General features: G+C 36.6%; 2 protein-coding genes across 7 annotated transcripts in view; both read right to left on the bottom strand.

Annotated features, from left to right (window-relative positions):
- The window catches only part of LOC105339242 (YLP motif-containing protein 1), a 30,208-nt gene extending 26,838 nt beyond the window's left edge, over positions 1–3,370 (bottom strand). For all 6 annotated transcript variants that reach the window (XM_066086683.1, XM_066086681.1, XM_066086682.1 and 3 more), the window contains exon 1: positions 3,039–3,370. In XM_066086683.1, coding sequence (XP_065942755.1) covers positions 3,039–3,281 — 243 coding nt within the window. In that variant the 5' untranslated portion in view covers positions 3,282–3,370. The remainder of the gene's footprint in view (positions 1–3,038) is intronic.
- Positions 3,371–7,070: 3,700 nt separating this feature from the next.
- LOC105318917 (protein dispatched homolog 1) lies at positions 7,071–15,406 on the bottom strand. The gene is made up of 10 exons (XM_011416231.4): positions 14,815–15,406; positions 12,163–13,955; positions 11,834–12,058; positions 11,630–11,752; positions 10,439–10,564; positions 10,118–10,241; positions 9,711–9,838; positions 9,030–9,107; positions 8,515–8,685; positions 7,071–7,708 (listed from the first exon to the last, which is right to left on the bottom strand). Exons 1-10 carry the CDS (start codon positions 14,972–14,974, stop codon positions 7,322–7,324), a joined length of 3,315 nt encoding a protein of 1,104 aa, XP_011414533.3. The 5' UTR covers positions 14,975–15,406; the 3' UTR covers positions 7,071–7,321.
- Positions 15,407–19,595: the final 4,189 nt, after the last annotated feature.

Below are 19,595 nucleotides of genomic sequence, written 5' to 3' on the forward strand. Positions count from 1 at the left end.
CAAAAAAATTGACCAAACGGTAATAATAAGTATCAACAAAGCAGTAATAATTTGTATGCACGCTCAACTTCATCGCGGGAATACGCTACCGGAAATAAGAAAAACGCAGAATTTTTATAGTAACTAATACATTGCGGTAATATCTTCATTTCATAATCAATGTTTTAGACCTAGTATTAATTTAAAATATTCAACCGTAAATGAAATCAACTACTTTTAACAAGCGTTATATAATTGTTTAGTCATTACAACCCATGTGTAGTGAAAAACGGATGATATACAGGTATGGAGAAAATTAACAGACCTAATTAAATTCTTAAATGATTCTAATCAAAGTGATCAATTGGAGGCCTGGAACATAATAAAATATGTGCACAAAAAGTTGTGTTGTGTATAGTACACTTATAGCCTAAGGGAAGTGTCTGAGATACCCAAGGTATCAAGCGTTAGCTGTGGGGGAGCACAACAATGGCTTCAATTAAAGGAATAGGTTAAAGAATTATTTATATTCATAATTATATGCAATAAATCAATCAGCATTACATGGAAATGGTTAAAAATGAGCCAAATGGTGTGTAAGCTGTTTTCAAAGATCGGTTACAAATAGCACGTGGCCATCCAAGCCCCCATTCTATTAATAACAGATGTAATGGCGGCGTACAAGGAGATAAAAAATAGGCACTTCAAATTAATTTTTAAAGGCCATTTTGAAACAGTTTATTTATTAACAGATTTTAAGTATACATTTTCTTTAATTACATGCTATAACAATGATTTTCTGACAGTTAAATAATAATATTTGTGATAATGAAGGAAAGTTACGATGCATAGCGGGGTATCGGTTCTGTCTGTCAACAGCATAGGTAATACGGCAGTATGGTACCCCGTGCTTCAGCTAGGAAAAATATGTCCAAATTCTATAGGGATGTATTATTCGCACCCCTTTCTCACAGTAAAAAATGCTGGGAAAAAAGTATGTATTATATTCACCAGATTACGGTAATAAAAAAATATATAACATCATATATTAAGGGTCATTATTATTTATATAATACATCGTTAGGCCAGCATTTTTTTATTTTTAGATTTACGAGATATTTTTCAAATTATTTTGTGAGGAGGAGGGAAAAAAAATAAAAATAAAATTGAAAAATTTGTCCGTCGAGAAAAAAAATAAAAATAAAACACAATTTTTCAACAATATTTTTTTTTATTTTTAAAATAAGAACACGTGTCCAGGAGCTGCCATTTTTTAAATATATAAGTAATTTTGGTTGTTGATGTTCTTATCATAACATATTTTATCCATGGGCACTGTAAATTTGTGTTGATATATTGTATATGCATGTATAAAAACGAAGGGTTTTTTTTTTTTAATATACAAGTACATACTGTATATATACATTAAGACCAAAAAAATTAAGGGAGTTTTCACTTCTTCCTTGCAGAAAAATAGGATGAAGTATGAGAAATCATTCATTTGATTAAATTAACAATGCTATTCACAAATTCAAAATTTAAAATATTGTTACTGAAAATAAATTGGATTAGATGCATGTCCATAAATGTCAGTAAAAAATCAAACAAGTTTTTTTATTTAAAAAAGATTAACTAATTTTTAAAATTTTAATTATTTATGTAATTATACCTTTAATAAAGGAAATGATTCGTTATTTTGATAGCTTAATGACAAATAAAATCATTCTCTTTCCTTCAGTCATAAGACTCCTGTGTTCAGTGTGTTTAGGGTTATTAGTCCAACCCTATGACCCACTTACAACCATTATGTAGAGGATCTATTTCCAAACGGTTAAATTATGATTATTTTAGAATTTATTTTGCAAAAATGTTTTTAAAAAAGTAACTTATTATTTTCTTGCCGATGAGTTTTTTTTATTAAATTTACGGAATTGTGATAGAACAACTTCTCTTTCTTGAGGAAATTCTGGCTAAGTTGCCGATCACAAAACTTAATAGTCGTAAATTGTAGGGTTGGACGAAAGCAAACAGTAGTAGGCCCAATGGTGTTTTTTTTTTTGTGACTTCTAGTGCCTGTGACTTGATCGGAAAGAAATTGGTCTTTTTAATCAATGCATGAACAACAATAATTCAGACTACACATACGTGATTGCATCAACATTTATTTTTATTTTTACCAGAAAGAAAATTTCGGGTCGGAGGAAACAATAAAATTAAAAGCTAGTTCAGGTCCTTTTATTTTTATTTGAATTTTAAAAAAAATAGGGTCGGCGGGTTTGTAAATCGAAATTTCAAAAAATGCTGGCCTTACTGTCTTGAAATATATGAATTAGGCTATATTTAGGCGGGTAAAAAAAAACATGACAGAGGGCTAGGCTTGTTGAACCCTCTTCAATTTTTCGACCCGAGCCAAAATATTGCTTATACTTCGAGACATGTATGTTTATTCCACAATATAATATCAATTTTACCCATCACAAGAGCTATTTTCAACAAATTTCGCTGAACATCTGCATTTGAAACTATCATGCCATGGCGTCAACCAAGCAAAAAGATAACATCACAATACAAATGAAACGGTGTGCGAAAGCGTGCGTACTTGATCTGTACAGACTGTAGTCAGCCTTGTTAAACATTACAAGGAGATGTAAAGCAAGATATATCATATATATATGAACTCAATGTGACACGCAAACCATATGGCATATCCGATTTAAATCAGATATGCCTTATGGTTTGCGTGTAACATTGAGTACATATACATGTATATATGATATTTCTTGCTATACATTTCTTCGTAATGTTTAAAACCAACACATTGATAATGCTATCAACTGAAATTCAAAATGGTGTTACACAGCTTGTGTATTTATATATATAGATGACGTAGAATTGGATTTTTTTGGCTTAATGAGGGACTGATTGATAAAAGTTCAGGTGCCTGTGGTTAAAGTTGGAGCTGGACAGCTTGACTCTGGTTAGACCGCCAGCCCTGGCGTCCAATTTATCTCTGCATTATTCTGAAGTCCATAGTCTTGTTTTTATTTAAAGATGTTTACCTTTGTGTCTCCCCCTTCAGGTGGGGGTTCCGGTGGTAGGGGTGGCTTCTCGTCGGCGGGGGGCTCCGGCGGTTTGGCTTCTCCTCCCGTGGGTAGCGGCGGTGCAGGCTGTACAAATGTCCCCCATTGTTGGCCTCCCATCTGGTTCATCTGCTGCCATTGTAACATCTGCTGCTGATAGTTTGGATCTACCTGTCCATATATCGCATAACCCCCTTGGACGTTTCCCCAATTTGGGTACATTTTGATGGAAGTTAACTTTTTAAGAACCGCTTTCTTCTTACTTTACCCTCGAAGCAATGGCCGCGCGGCGTGAGGTAATTAGTCGGTCGTTCGAAGAATGTGTCGATTGACTCTATTTGTTTGGGATTGTGATTTTTAATTAACTTATTCAATATTCATGGAAAGCCTGTTCTACTTTACATAAACACAAGAACATTTGTATGTTTACAATTTAGTTTTTTCATCGCCTCTCAGAAATGCGTGCCCCTAAAATTATTGCAAGACGTCCGTTTTTTTCTTCTAAAAATGATCAGTTTTAGAAATTAGAATTGGATTAATATATTTGTTTAAAATATATCTTATCAAATATCACATCAATATTATTTGGCAAATTGTTTAAATAAGTACGCTTTGTGGACCTGACATATATCAGAATACAATCCGAAAAAATGCTGTAGGGTCTTTTTTTTTTTTTTTTTTTTTTATGAACTAAAGCTTAGAGTTTATTCTATAAAACGACGTCTGGGAAAAAAAATTGGCAACACAAATGATATGCTGACAGAATACTTTTTACTCTATTAGCTCTAGACCTTGAATAAGGTTCATTTTTCCCTAAAAATCATATTCTGTTATGGTTTTCTGTGTACGTCTATCAACAATGTTTCATTGTTTGGCATCTTTAAACCATTGTACTTTGTCCAAAGTTAGAAGTAGTAATAATAATAGTAGTTTCTTGGATTTGATCACGCCCCGACCGAAATTATCACCTCTTAAAATACTCAAAGAATGATTTCTTTTTCCTTTATGAATTCCTAGCTCTCTGACTGCCTGCATGAGTGCCAAAATTTTATTAAAAAAACAAAAACAAAACGAAGTACAATATCTGATTTAAGAAATGAAGATAATAATTTTTCTATTGATCGACGTATCAAAGAAAAAATTGACCGGAAAACTTCATCAATGCTCGTAGCGCATTGATGAAAAAGTTTTCCGGTCAATTTTTTCTTTGATACCTCGATCAATAGAAAAATTATTATCTTCATTTCTTATCATTTAATAAAACATTTTCAAATAAAAAAATGTGAAGTGTCATTGATCAAAAATGTAAATAATGTAAATGAAGCGGCGCGTATGAATACAAAACAACAACAGCAACAATATTCAAAATGGATGCGCCTTCAGCTGATGCAGAGCTATTGAGCTGAATTTAATGGATTAAACACAAATAGTGAGTTAAAATCTGAACCGGCTGAATTGAAAACGAAAGGAAAATACATGCGATAGCTTGTGATATTATTCACTGTGCAGAAAAACTCGTAATAAAACTAGTTTTCATGTGAGATCGCTGGAATATGCAACTGGACATAACCATCCAAGGAAAGGCAATCGTGGACGAAAATAGCTGATATGTCGACAAATAATAGTATGTATAAGCAACTTTTGTAAACATTGTGGTAACTAGATAGCCAGTGATGTACTAAATGGTATATCTGCCGCTTGGAATGCACCGAAGGAGTTGATGCATTACTCATAGCTTTTTTTTACGACGCTTATTCTGATGACCGATCATGTACGTGTGTAAATTTAAAAATCATTGTTACCAAATTTGAACAGCAGTGTTACCGTGAAAGTTTATAGGCATATATATGTTCGCTATAATATTCCTGGAAAAGGAACAGTCAGCTTAGCTGTAAATGTTGATTGATCTCAAGCAGACGAAATCGTAAGAAGACGCTTAATTTTCTATTTCGTGAATCAAATAATGTGTTTTGTTTATTTTTGAAGTTTAAACTTTCAAGTTTTTATATTCACAAGGTTGCATTTTGTTTGGTGACAATAAAACAGACACAACTTTACACTTTGTTGACAGTGTTTATTTTGGAAATTCCCGTTCTATAAATAGTGTTAGATCAGAACAGTTGAGAAAAGTAGATCCGGCAAAAATTTTATTGATGCAGGTATCAAAGAAATTTTTCAACCAATCAGAAGCGCCGATATCTCATCAAACGAATAAATATTAAATGATAGCTAAATCATCGTATTGAAAACAGCAATAAGTGTATAATATTTTAGGATAAATGCCATTTTATGGATGATGTGACCCTGAACTAGGTAAATGACCGGGGTCAGGGTCATGACACAGCAGGTTAAAATTGTGTACTCTAGCTTATCATTATGTTTTTTCCTTAAAATTTCTATTCTCTTTTGAGAAGTGGACAGGCATACATGTATGTAGCCAATGCCTGTCCAAAAGAAAAAAGAAAATTTCATTTTAAAATTGACGCGAAAGCGAGGGTTGTCAAAATGATGAGAAATCATTGGCTTTCTATATATTAATTAAAATAAATTGTTCTAACCAAAACGGATTTTGGTTAAAGATTTAAAGAGTTGATCAGGCGATGACCTCATTTAAATCATTGTCATGCTACACGGATTTTGGTATAAAGTACGCATGTCCTCGGGATAAATAGAATCAACACACCGTAATCAAATTACACCACCGTAACAGTCAAAAATAGGCAAACAGAAAAAAATACCAGATTGTATTTCAGATAATTATGTCTGACGCGCAATAATTTTTTTTAAATATCAGTACGCATGCACTACTTGTGTGAATACGATGATACATGTATTTGTAACTTTTTAGACTGGCTTCTATACATTATTAAGATATTCGAGCGTATTCAAATCACTCATCATAAATTAAAAATTGAAAACACATTCTTTTATTAATTCTTCATATTACACCAATTATGCGTTAACCCAAAAAGAAAAAGAAAAAAAGAAAGAACAAAAAGGCGCTTGCTTAGGCATCTTCCCAAGTCAAGGGTTGGTGGAGAGCAGAATGGACCGAAAACACTTGGCTAGCGAAGATGTTGCTTAGGTGATTAAGCAAATTCTCAATCTTTGTTGTCCCCGTAATGCAAATCGTTGCTGGACGTTTTCACTATTACGGATTTGATTTTTTATTTTAAAAAAATCCCGTTATCTTAATGCATAGACAGCTCCCCTATGTAGCCCGATACAAACGTGTACACGGTAATTGCTCTAACGTTTATTTCTCATGAATTGTTGTTTGGTCTTGCATTTATTCCAATTGTGATCGAGGATACGTTATGTACTGTCATATTGTAAATTCTGAATTCAGGCACGTAGCATCAGGGGGGGCCAGCCCCCCCCCCCCCCACTTTTTCTCGCAGCAACAAATTTTTTAAAATTTACATATAAAAAATTGAATTACCATGGAGTTGCCTCCCCCCCCCCCCCCCCACTTTTTTGGGAGTAAGTAAAAAATTGATATGAAAATAAGGAAATAAAGAGTGAAATTGAAGTTATATACTACGCCAGCCCCCCCCCCCCCCCCCCCCCCCCCCGGATTAGGATTTTGAAGATTTTGGAAAAGTTTAAATGTTCTATTTTTATTTTTTGCTTGTCAAAGATTTTTCGGATGAGTCTGCCCCCCCCCCCCCCCTCCCCACTTTCGAAAACGATGCTACGTGCCTGGAATAAACCGGGTGGCAGTAAATAAAACAATTACAACATGTCAGTTAGTTGTCATGGTGTATTTACTGCCACCCGGTAAATTAATGAATTCCCAATTTACAACATGTCAGCATGAACAATTCACTTGTTCTAGTTAAAACCATTGCAGGATTAGGAATATTCGGGTACGTATATTACAACACGTGTTTACCTTCAGTCAGAACTAATAGTCAGATCGTTCGTCAATCATTTAATGTAAACCTAAACACCATCGGGAGATAAAAAAAAATCTCACTGATAAAAAAAAACCCCGCTGTGATAACAATATAAAACAAAAGAAACTTTAATTGCATTGAATCCATAGTATGATGGTTTGTCGTCTGTAATAAATAAATCAACAATTTGTAAGACATAAAAATATAAAACCATAAGACATTCGTGTAATAAAAATACATAAATGAATGAAATATCATATATACCAACAGTAAATATGTAACAACAAAATATAAATTTGATTCACTTTGACATTGACATTCAATTTGATTGTTAAAACACTAGTTCTTTATAGAACTATATTGTCAACTCGTCTTGCCTGAGCCTCTTTTTAACAGTTTTTCTTTACACTTCCGGAATAAAACTTTTAAATTCCCCGTATTGCCTTGTGGGCCAATGAGCCCAACAAGCAACGTAAAAAGTCCCAACGAAAAAATCAGAGAAAATCCGATTGTACAGAACATGAACACCCCGAACTGCATGAAGAACTGAATTTCTGCCGCGAACATAAAGAGAGATGCTCCGAGTGTAGTACAAGCACCCGAGAAAACCGAAGGCCCCATCTCCTCTAACATGTCACGTGTTCGACTGTATCTGTCCGTGTGAAGTGACAATGTGTATCCCTCCGCCAAGTGAACAACATAGTCCACGGCAAGCCCGACAACTAAGCACATGTTTAATGATGTCAGCAGCTGAAAAGACAAAACAAGACATATAAATAATGAACAAATATGTGCACACAAACAATAAGGTATATCCCTCTAACTATTTTTAGGAATCGGTAGGACCAAAATAGTTCCTATACTTGCAGAGTGTATATACATTTATTGGGACATTTTTAATCAAAATGCTTGACACATGTAAGAAAAGAGGATTTGCAATTTTAAAAGGACGTGTCAAAATTGATTATCATTTGAAGAAAAGAATTGTAATTGTTTGATGTACACCCTTTCCAAATTTGTGAAATTCCCTAATTTTACTTTCATTTTCAGAGTTTTTCAATATAGACGCATTTTGCCGGAAAACGAATCTGACTTCACACCACGAAATTTTAACAGGAAAGACACAATTTGATGAGCTTTCATTCAAGAGGTCCCTCGTCGCTGAACGAAAATTAAGGCCGGAGCTATGGACCCTAACGTAAACATCACCACCTATGGAAAATGCATTAGTGGACTATACCCAGATCAGGAAAATGACGTTTGCAAACATTACTATTTAGAGCAATTGTTACAAAGGCTTGGACTTTAAGGTAGTTCTGTCAAATAGCAATGTGACGTATTTCAAATTTCAATTTTATTGTGGCCCTTTCGGTCATAGCTCATTGAATCCAGTTTGGCCAACATAATCTGTACATATTTTGCTTGGAACCAGCGTCATAATGCAAGAGGTGAACAGTTACATCAAACCGAAAGTCCACGGTAATTTGAAAATGGCTCAAATTACAACTATATATAAGACTTTTATCCCGGCTCTATTTAAGTGGATCAGAGCTTACCCCGAGCTTCCAGCCGGCCAGGGGGATGACCCCGATGACACAGACGGTGGTGCAGCAGATGGACAGGGTGGCCAGGAACCCGATCAGCACGTTCATGGTGGACAGTGACAGGATGGGGAAGGCCAGCCCCACCCCGATCAGGATCCCCAGTAGGGCGTTGTCAGCAAGACTCTGCAACGACACAGGACATACATGTATATAAAACACTGGGTAAGTGACCAAGAAATAAATACTTGTACAAGGTCAAAGAAAGAGAAACCTCGTATTTGAAATAAGGCAGTACTTTTCAAGAAAGGGTTCCAGATATGTGTAAATTATTTGAAATGTTCAAAGCCAAACTCGGCAGTGACCAATATAAGGCAAGGAAATAAAATATTGGAAATAAAGCAAGACTAAAAGACCAGATTCAAAAAAGGATACCATATAAATATGTTCAAAGTCCTATAACTCAAGGAAATCTACATTAAGAGTTCTTCAAGGGCCAGGTTTACAGCAACCTGTAGGTGATGACTGACCTTGAGGACGTAGAACCAGTGCCATGAGTCACGTGTCAGCTGGAAGCCATTGTTTACTCCGGCAGGCATCATGGACATCTAAAGACAACAAATCCCTATATGTAATCTTAGCAGTGATGACAAATATAAACAAGAGACTGTAGCATTTGTACAGACTCCCACTAAATGTCGTGCTAGCATAGCTGTTATGTACGGATATGACTACTGCAATAGCCCAACAACGCACGAGTTCAGTAGAAAGTCCCGTCACACAGCAAACACAACTTTGATGTGCGAAGCATTTTTGAGTAATGGTGTGCTGTGTGAGGTTGTTTCAGCGCGTATTTTTATCAGGAGTGTTAGCGCGAGAGCGTGTTGTGTAAAGTTATGTTGTGTGAAGTTGTGTAACGCTTTGGCAAGTTCTGTTGCGATGTGTTGTGTGGTATTGCGTTGTGTGAGTTTGCGCAGTGGCTTTTTGTTTGCAGCTTGACGGAAAGATCCATGTTTTGTTTTTTAGTTTTTGCCAATGGCCATATTAGAGCAACATAAATCTGATGTTAGAAACAAACCGCTGCAATTGCTGCAACCCTGTCACCATGGACGGCATTATAAGCATTACGACGATACTGAACATACTTGATGGGAGTGAAAACAATCCACTGAGACGTTAACAACAAAATCAATCAACCCGCGGATAACTACCCTGTTATTGACCAGCTCCTCCCACCGCTGTACGATGGGGATCCCCTTCGAGTAGCCCGTCGTCCGGCGGTTGATAGTCGTGTTTACGCTGACAGCTAGGTACTTCAGCTTGTTCCCGTAAAATATTGCTACACAAAGGGACGAACAACACAGTTTAAGAACAAGTTATTAAAGAATGAAACCGACGACCACAGAATTTTGAATATTGATGTTGTTAATTAATAGCAACTATAAGCTCTGACCTGTATGTGAAGAAACTTTGTGACTTTCTGAATTTGAATTGACAATAACATTGCCTATTCGATTTAAATTCTATGTAATTGTGTTTTGTTTGTTTGTTTTTTTTTTTTTTCGAAAATGAAGAAATCAATGCATAGTTGTAGACCGTTTCGGTCTATTTCACTCACAGCTGTCCGTTTTCAGGGCGGTACTGTACGTGGAGTTTTCTTCCCCAAACAGATCATTGTACATTCCGTAGTCTGCCGTGAAATTCCCCGAGTAACCATTGTACATCCAATACTGCATAGGTATCTGTCAACGACGTCATCAGAATTTTAACTTAGTCTACCAACATTCAGAAATGAACAGGTCCACATTACTCAAATACTTCCACTGCTCATTCAGTGTATTCGTAAATAAGGCAAATCATAAAAAATATAATCTTTTTTAAGCACACCGTGCAAAAAAGAACAGTATTGATTTATATTTAGAATTTGAAATACACTTACTGACAGGAAGTGAGGGTACGAGGAGAAACCGGAAGTGTCGTAGAATGACGTCTGTGCGTTCATGAAGGCGAGGGTCTTAGTGGAGTCCCAGGGTAGGGACAAATCCAGTCCCCCGATAGACAGAGACTGAAAAACAACAATGTCAGTATGAAATAATAATAATATCAATACCTATTCACAAAAAACCAATTGGTATTTCTATGACTAAACCCTGCAACTGGAAGATATTGTATAGAAATAATTATATCATATCATGTTGACATCAATTTCAGCATCAGTTTCAACATTAGAGAGTAACTGATAGACATAAACACATCACTCAATATTAATACTGTCATCGAACTCGTGAGACCAATTGTTACCGAGTGTAAGTTTTTGTTGGAGAAGTATATCACAGGATAATTGTCACTGTAATTGATCTTCAGCGGAGACAGACAACTAAACCACGGAGGTTCAAATATAAGTTAAAACGACGTCAATGTATTTGGAAAATGCTTGGAAGATATTGTCAGGTAACAACTAGTATCACACGGTCACAATGGTATAGCGAAGGAAAAAGTCGTTTCAAAATCGTCGTTTCACATTTTTATGTAAATCACAGAACACGTGACATCATTTAGAATACCTTAAGTATTCTAAATATAATTTTAGACCAAGATTAATAAATTCAAAAATTAATCAATTTGCATTGTACTTTCAATTTACCCCATTTAAGAAAAGCAAAATCAAGAGCTACTTCTGAATACGTCGTTGGTTTTGAAGATGTTCAGTCCTTAAATTGTTTAAATAGCACAAAGTCCTTGTTTTAAAATAGACGCTTACAATAAAATGCACTCCTTAATGCTATGTAATTTCATAATCCGACAAAACTCCTTTTACATGTATTAGTGTATAAAGCCTTTAAACAATCGTGATCTGTAATATCCTGTATTTTACCTTAAAACAAATCATTTTCTAACAGCGGAATATCGATTTCCTTTCATTGGCGTGTTACTGACATCACTGTTAGAGTTCTGGGATAACAGCAATAATTTATTACACCAAGTACTAGTATTCATTTCCTGCTGTAACTAAGGCTACCAAGAATTTAAGGCAAAAACCATACAATGGTGTCTAATTAAAAATTTCTAGATGTCCTTTCAATTGTCTAGTCGATCAATGGAATAAAGAAAAATTTCAAATCACCCCTACCTTCAGATAAGTTTCCAGATCTCTCGTGAAACAAGCCACTTCCGGATTTCCGGACGTGTCCGTTTTAATGTTGTATTTATTTATGTCGGATGATGTCATATTGTAGAAAAAATCACAGAAATCCTGTAAACATTAGAATTCAAGTAAATAAATGAAGATAATAAAGATATGATTTACTTTGTGATGTGTTTGGAGACTGCCTACCTTTAGAGCCTGCTGATTGGCCACGGGGTTGGGGTCGAAGGAGGCATCGTACATCTGGGTTCCCCGACAGTCAATGGAGGAGAAATGGCAGTCACTGCGGTCCTTGAGGGATAATCCCCAAACTATGTTGACCGTCAGCAAGTTGTCGTCCACGTTCTGTACAAAGGAGTAGAGCTCTTTGTCCATGGCCTGGGTGTAGAAATGGGACTTCTTGTAGATCTGGAGCTGTAATGGACAAAAGTAACTGTCGGACTGTCGTATCGGAGGAAACAAGACATAACGGAGTTAAACTGCAGCAGAACAAAGCGGTAGATGACCATACTACCTACCTGTTCATTGTCTGGCTCCAGGGTGGAGGCCGAGTAAGCGAAGACCCCCACGATTATTGCAAAGATCGGGAGAGCCACGCAGCGCGTGATTTTATGGGTGACAAATCGACAGTAGTAGTCCCTGAAGAAAACAACCAACTTCTTCTGTTTCTTTTTGTGCAATGCCTTTATCATCATTGCGTCTTTTTCGTGTTTACCACTGCCATGGGCCGATTTAGGTTTACCGTTTGCGATGACATTGCCGTTTGCAATATTACCATTTGCACTCCCATTTGACATGACAGCTTTACCATTGCTTATATGTCCATTGGAATGTCCATTCATAACGATGGATTTTTCTTTGACATTTGGAATTGGGACACCATTGACAGTGATGTTTACAACGGGGTAGTCCTCTGTGGGGCTCTCTTTTTCACCCACGGTCATTTCAACTTCTGTGATGACATACACCTCGTTGGAATTTCCCTTGATTTCTTTCTCTGAAGGATTTTCCTTTTTCTTGCATTTTCGGCAACATGGACAGGTCCATTGTTCGTATTTAAGGTGATAAACAGTAACCACAGTGGGGAAGAAGATTATCACGGACAAATAGTTATAAATCACGAGGAGTCCCGAAAACACACCAAACGAACGCGTTGCTAGAAGAGGTGATATGGCACTTGAGAAAAATGCTACGGACGTAGTCAGTGACGTAATCAACATGCTAAGGACAGACTTTGAATAAGTGTCCGACAGACGATGAGCCAGACTGGGATAGGAAGAAAACCCCGTCAGTCTCCAGTTATCATAAAACACAAACAAATCGTCTGCACCTATTCCGAGAATAATGAAAATAGACAAAATGTGAAAGAAACCGAAATATTGGAAGTCAATGATACCCGTGTAAATGATGTTTGTCCCTAGAAAGCTCAGTAGAATACTGATGATGGCCCACCCAGCGATCCAAAAGGACCTGGTGTGAAACAGCATGAAGCAGAAAATGAAGAACATGCTTCCCACGGCGCACAACATGTCCATTATGGCTTGTCGTAGAACGTCAGACAGCCACAAGTTTAGGGAGTGAAAATAAAATTTAAAATCATCCGTAGAATCATCCACGTGTTTTTCCAAGATTGTCTTTATTTTCTTTAGGTGAACAAGAGTCTCAGTTCTCCATGTTTTCAAAGCACATTTAGTAGTGCCCGAAATAGAGCACCCGGCCGCCATTATAGAGCGAGTAAGCGTTCCATGAGCGTGGGTCGCAGATAAACTGTATCCTTTCGGAAGAAAGAACAGGAAGTCAGACTTCGTATCATTGTTTGTGAAGGCTTCATACAGAACCCCCGGTATGTTGTTAAAATTAGGGTCATCCAATGTAGCACTGATGTGTTTATAAGTTCCATCAAAATAACGCAAGATGGACTGAAAAGGTTTGCACACAAGAGAAGAATTATACGTCATACAAATAGGTGAAAAAGAGGCTGAGCTCGCGAGCTCATTCTCTATCGTCTGCATCCTCTGTAGATTTGATTTTGTGAAGACGTTCCCCCCGTCTGTGTCGTAATACAAGTCCACAGATGAGTAGACGGCATAGAGGCCCCTCTCGTACGTCACGAAGCCCTGGTTACTAAGGGTCCTCTTAAATCGGTTGTCGTAATCGTTTCTATCCCGCCAGGCGTAGTCTCGAAGTCTGTACGGGATGTCGTAAAGCTCCATCGGAAGTTTCTCAAAGTTTGTAGGAAAGAGGTTGAACCCTGACCCCAAGAGAATCCCGGATATAATCATCATGGCGAAGTGGCAGAGTAATGTGATCACTGGAAGAAAAATTAGGTGAAGACTGAGACTAGGGATATGGTTATTGGTAATTACGGTTTGTAGCGCCCTCTGCAACGGGCCAAAACCCTCTTATATGTGAGGATAAGTATATCAATATGCATATCATAATTAAGTTTATGCAGCGAATAACAGTACAAGTTGGAATTGTCTTTTCAATGCCAATGACAAGGATAAAATTCAAAACTCTAAACATATCATAGAACTCTATCTCGCAATTAGCCTGAGTGAGCGTACTCTCCCTCATCACCCAATATCATGTCATTGAGACAGGGTTAACCTGATGGAAATGAAGTTTCTACTAAACAATGCTGTTTTGCAGAAACTGTAATAGATCTTGTCTGATACACGAGATGGTATTGTGTACAGCTTTAGTACTTTGTCATTATGTGACATTGTCCTTTTAAAAAGGAAAAATGCAGGTTAACTTTGAATTTAAATAAATTACAACACACATTCCGATGAATTTTTCGTATTATAATCTCCTCACAAAACTATGAGATCGGCGTTTATATTGCATTGGATATTATTTAAAGTTTAGGTTCGTTTTAAACTGGCATGTAACTAAACCTTAGTTCATATGGACGCTATGTTTTGTCTTTTATTGGGGACAGTTATCCATGAGACAGCAAAGATATAGATCAATCGGGTCAACGGCGACACAATCTATGTTTAGAACCGCCACTGCAAAATCAGGGAAACAAACAATTTACAAACATTTCTAAACATTTCTAATTCATAAATCTTTTACAAATCGAACAAGGAAACTATCCTATCGCGGCACCTATCAATAATAAATACATCATGTTAAAAACGAAACTCGGGAACAACACAGCTTACCGAAGCACTTGATGGGATGGTTGGCCACAATTCTACAGTAAAAGAACGGCTTCTTTTCCCGCCGGGCTCTGTCCAGGTCTGTCGTACTCCCCATAGTGGATTCCCGGCTGGGGGATACCTTGGATGGACAGGTGTCGCGTCCTGGGGATTCCGTTGTCATGGTAGATGGTCCAACTACGGATGGAACCCTATTCCATTCTACCCGGTACCTCTGTAGAAACAGGGGGCTTCCACACAGACTCTAAGACGACTTCCTCTTCCAGTAGAAGCTACTAGTTTCTGATAATGCGCACCACGGCTAGAGTTGTTATATACCCGATATAAGTGCACGTGTACTCACAAGTGGTTGCATTGGTAGATTTTTAAACACGGCAAGAAGGTTTTGTAATTTTAAATCGGTTTAGTGATTTCATGGTCGAAGAACTTCACACATTTAACCTCAGTCTTACACATGCAAAGCATTTAACTGTCACGCTTGCCAAAAGTAGATAATTGATTAGTAATCCAACAGACTCTATCATGTAGATGTACATAGATTGTATGGGTATATTCCTTTTCTAATGTAGAGACCAGGGTAGCTAGAACAGAATCGCTGCGTTTTTACCTGTTGTTAGTAATCAATAATCCAGATCGTTAGTGGGCCCGTTAAAGGAGTCGATAATGAGGCAGAGACTGCTACAGAGTAGATACCCAGTCAGTCACAACCAGTATTGAGTAATAATGCTCATCCAATTACAGACAATGACAGTTTCTTTAGTCTCTTAACTGTATAATATACAATGTTTAGAAAAGCCACGTCTAAGGAACTCCCCCATAAGATAAAATTAAAAAAACGAAACAAAAGAAGAAAACCAGTATATTGTTCCTTGCACCGACTGTCATGTTGTAAATGTTGAATTCACTGTCACCCGGTAAATTCTAAATTTACAACATAATATAACTAACACAACAACATGAGGATATATGATAGTGCCCATTATATAGTATTTTCTCATCCTCTTTAAGAGAGAGAGAGAGAGAGAGAGAGAGAGAGAGAGAGAGAGAGAGAGAGAGAGAGAGAGAGAGAAATATATAATTTGTTAGATTAAAGCAATATTCAGAATGCAGTTGATTTTTTTTGTAAGAGGATGATAATTGGGGTAGAATTAGTAAGGTAAATCACATAGATTAACGATCTATACCGTCGTAATTGTTTACTGAATTTGATAAACATGTACATGTATATACTGCTATGGTGGACACTAAGTTCATCTCTATTAACTTTTCTGTCAAAGCATTCCTGTCTGCGTTTTTCTCTCTTCATTTTCCCTCGAGACTGTTTCCCGCGTAATTTTACCCGAAAAGCGCAACCGACCGATAAAGTGAATCTAATGTTAATTTATCTGACATTTAAGAAATGCAGTTCATATTAGTTTTCTAGATTTATTCCCAAGTTTTGCAAGATTTCTACAGGTTAATAAGGTTATTAATACTTTATCAATGTCTTTCTTTCATTTTTTTTTATATAAGAAAAACAAATGAATGCAAGAGTTCTTAAATTTGAAAACCACGATCTATTACATAAGTGATATTATGATTCAATAAAAGAAATTTAGAGACATAGTTCTTTAGGAAGTATTCAAGTACATGTATTCAACTCCCACATGCCCCTACCTTAATTAATCCCAAAGCAGAGGATTTATAAATATATTTTTTTTCAATTTAGTTTCAAATTAAAACTGTCCAATTTAAAGATGTCTCACCTAAATATACGTAATGGTTATATAAAGTAAAACCAGTTAGCGATATATTGATATGTTATCTCTAACAAGTCCTCTTATACTCTTTGGTTTGGGAATGACAGGGCTGACTTTTTGGATTTTTTTATTTTACCCTTGTAAGACATCAGTGAAAGGCAGTGCCTTTGATCGCGTCCATAGTGACAGGGATTTGTCATTCTCAAATCACTTCAAGATTACTAATCTCCGGAAGGAACAGGGCTTCTCCTTGTAATCTCGTTATCATGAGATCTGAATCAGAAACTGATATTTTAATTGCTCCCCATATTTGTGCCCTTTTCTTATGATTTGGTTTTTTAAATTCACTTTCCGATTTTCTGTAATGAATTCACAGACGGTAGGGCAGAACGGCATTTATCAGCCTAATAATAAATAAAAAATGGTGATTAAAATGCAACGAGAAAAATTACAATTTCTAATAAAGGGAAATTCCTCGAGAACAGACCGTATTGCCTTTGATTTTCCGTCTGAAATAGAATTTGATGGACTTATCAGCCCGTTCTATCTGCCCCTGCAGTGGTTGCGCGGGTGCACGTTCCCAGGACTCGTTAGATGACGTCACACGGTGACCGGGTGCATGTCACCCCCAGGCCCCGCTATCAGGCCTCACTCGTCGGTCCTCTCGGTGCAGCCCCGGAAAAAAAATTTGGCATGTTTATTGAGAAAGCAGGTTCTTTGTCTTAGGAAGTGAAGACATGAGGTGACGTAGTTCAGGTGTGCGTCGTTAGCGGACATTCATCATGATATGCTAATGTTCTAGTGCATCGCACCTTGCAACAGCTGATTTCAAATTTTACCGTACTGAACAAAGTTTCAAACTTTTGTGTTGAAAAAAAAAAGGTTTTTGTCAGGTATACAAAGCACTCGGGGTTTCATGGGTACACGAGGAAGAAATTGCATTAAATAGCTGTCAGCGCTTTATTTTGTTTGTTTATTGATTTAAATAAGATACAGATTATTTTGTAGTTCGAAAAATACGAGTACCACGGTATCTAATGAGTAGCCTCAGAATTACTTAGCATTATAAAAATTTGATCAGGTTTGAAATTTCCCTGATTCATTATAAAATGAAATTGAAATATTGAATAAAAGACTTTTATTCCAAGATCATGGGAAGCGAGGACGTTAAAGGGGGATGCTAATTTTGTGCGCGTCGGAAACGAAATTTTCCCAATTATTCAGAATCTTCATTGCCCCAGCCCCACTAAAGTTTTGCGCTTTTTTAAAAACATATTTTGTTTAAGGGGAGAGGGCAATATCAAAATCGCTACTATGTCATGTTGAAAATTTTGAATGTACTGGGTGGATGCAAATACAAAATTTACAACGTGCCGACTATGCCTTCAACATGCTATGCTAACTTTCAATTCCGTCGTGTAAAGGTGATTTTTGCTACCAATGAAAACGAAAGACTTTTCCTTATTGTTTTTTTTTCACACCTTAATTTAAGCTCTGCATGTACATGTAGCACATGTAAACATTTTGTACTGTTAATAAACCAATGTTTATTTACCTGTATCACCTCCATCTGTACAGCTTACAGAGTACATGTGTACATGTACTGCAGGTCCCAGAATCTACCCAAAACCGTGCTATGTCATACAGTAAACTAAAACAAACCGTGCTGTGTCATACAGTAAACTAAAACAAACCGTGCTGTGTCATACAGTATTCTAAAACAAACCGTGCTATGTCATACAGTAAACTAAAACAAACCGTGCTGTGTCATACAGTATACTAAAACAAACCGTGCTGTGTCATACAGTAAACTAAAACAAACCGTGCTGTGTCATACAGTATACTAAAACAAACCGTGCTGTGTCATACAGTATACTAAAACAAACCGTGCTATGTCATACAGTATACTAGAACAAACCGTGCTCTGTCATACAGTAAACTAAAACAAACCGTGCTGTGTCATACAGTATACTAAAACAAACCGTGCTGTGTCATACAGTATACTAAAACAAACCGTGCTATGTCATACAGTATACTAAAACAAACCGTGCTATGTCATACAGTAAACTAAAACAAACCGTGCTGTGTCATACAGTAAACTAAAACAAACCGTGCTATGTCATACAGTATACTAAAACAAACCGTGCTATGTCATACAGTAAACTAAAACAAACCGTGCTGTGTCATACAGTAAACTAAAACAAACCGTGCTATGTCATACAGTAAACTAAAACAAACCGTGCTGTGTCATACAGTATACTAAAACAAACCGTGCTGTGTCATACAGTATACTAAAACAAACCGTGCTGTGTCATACAGTAAACTAAAACAAACCGTGCTCTGTCATACAGTAAACTAAAACAAACCGTGCTGTGTCATACAGTAAACTAAAACAAACCGTGCTGTGTCATACAGTAAACTAAAACAAACCGTGCTCTGTCATACAGTATACTAAAACAAACAGTGCTGTGTCATACAGTAAACTAAAACAAACCGTGCTGTGTCATACAGTATACTAAAACAAACCGTGCTGTGTCATACAGTAAACTAAAACAAACCGTGCTGTGTCATACAGTAAACTAAAACAAACCGTGCTGTGTCATACAGTATACTAAAACAAACCGTGCTGTGTCATACAGTAAACTAAAACAAACCGTGCTGTGTCATACAGTATACTAAAACAAACAGTGCTATGTCATACAGTAAACTAAAACAAACCGTGCTGTGTCATACAGTAAACTAAAACAAACCGTGCTGTGTCATACAGTATACTAAAACAAACCGTGCTGTGTCATACAGTATACTAAAACAAACCGTGCTGTGTCATACAGTATACTAAAACAAACCGTGCTGTGTCATACAGTAAACTAAAACAAACCGTGCTGTGTCATACAGTATACTAAAACAAACCGTGCTGTGTCATACAGTAAACTAAAACAAACCGTGCTGTGTCATACAGTATACTAAAACAAACCGTGCTGTGTCATACAGTATACTAAAACAAACCGTGCTCTGTCATACAGTAAACTAAAACAAACCGTGCTG

This window comes from Magallana gigas, chromosome 6, assembly GCF_963853765.1.
Source record: "Magallana gigas chromosome 6, xbMagGiga1.1, whole genome shotgun sequence".
Lineage (NCBI taxonomy): Eukaryota > Metazoa > Mollusca > Bivalvia > Ostreida > Ostreidae > Magallana > Magallana gigas.

What these genes read in the sequence shown, in the direction of transcription:
- LOC105318917 (XM_011416231.4), bottom strand. Translation starts at nt 14,974, where the DNA reads ATGACAACGGAATCCCCAGGACGCGACACCTGTCCATCCAAGGTATCC. An exon ending in ATCTGGAAACTTATCTGAAG is followed by an intron (nt 10,565 to 11,629) that starts GTAGGGGTGATT and finishes GTTGTTTTTCAG; the next exon opens with TCTCTGTCTATCGGGGGACT. An exon ending in AGGAGCTGGTCAATAACAGG is followed by an intron (nt 9,108 to 9,710) that starts GTAGTTATCCGC and finishes TGTTGTCTTTAG; the next exon opens with ATGTCCATGATGCCTGCCGG.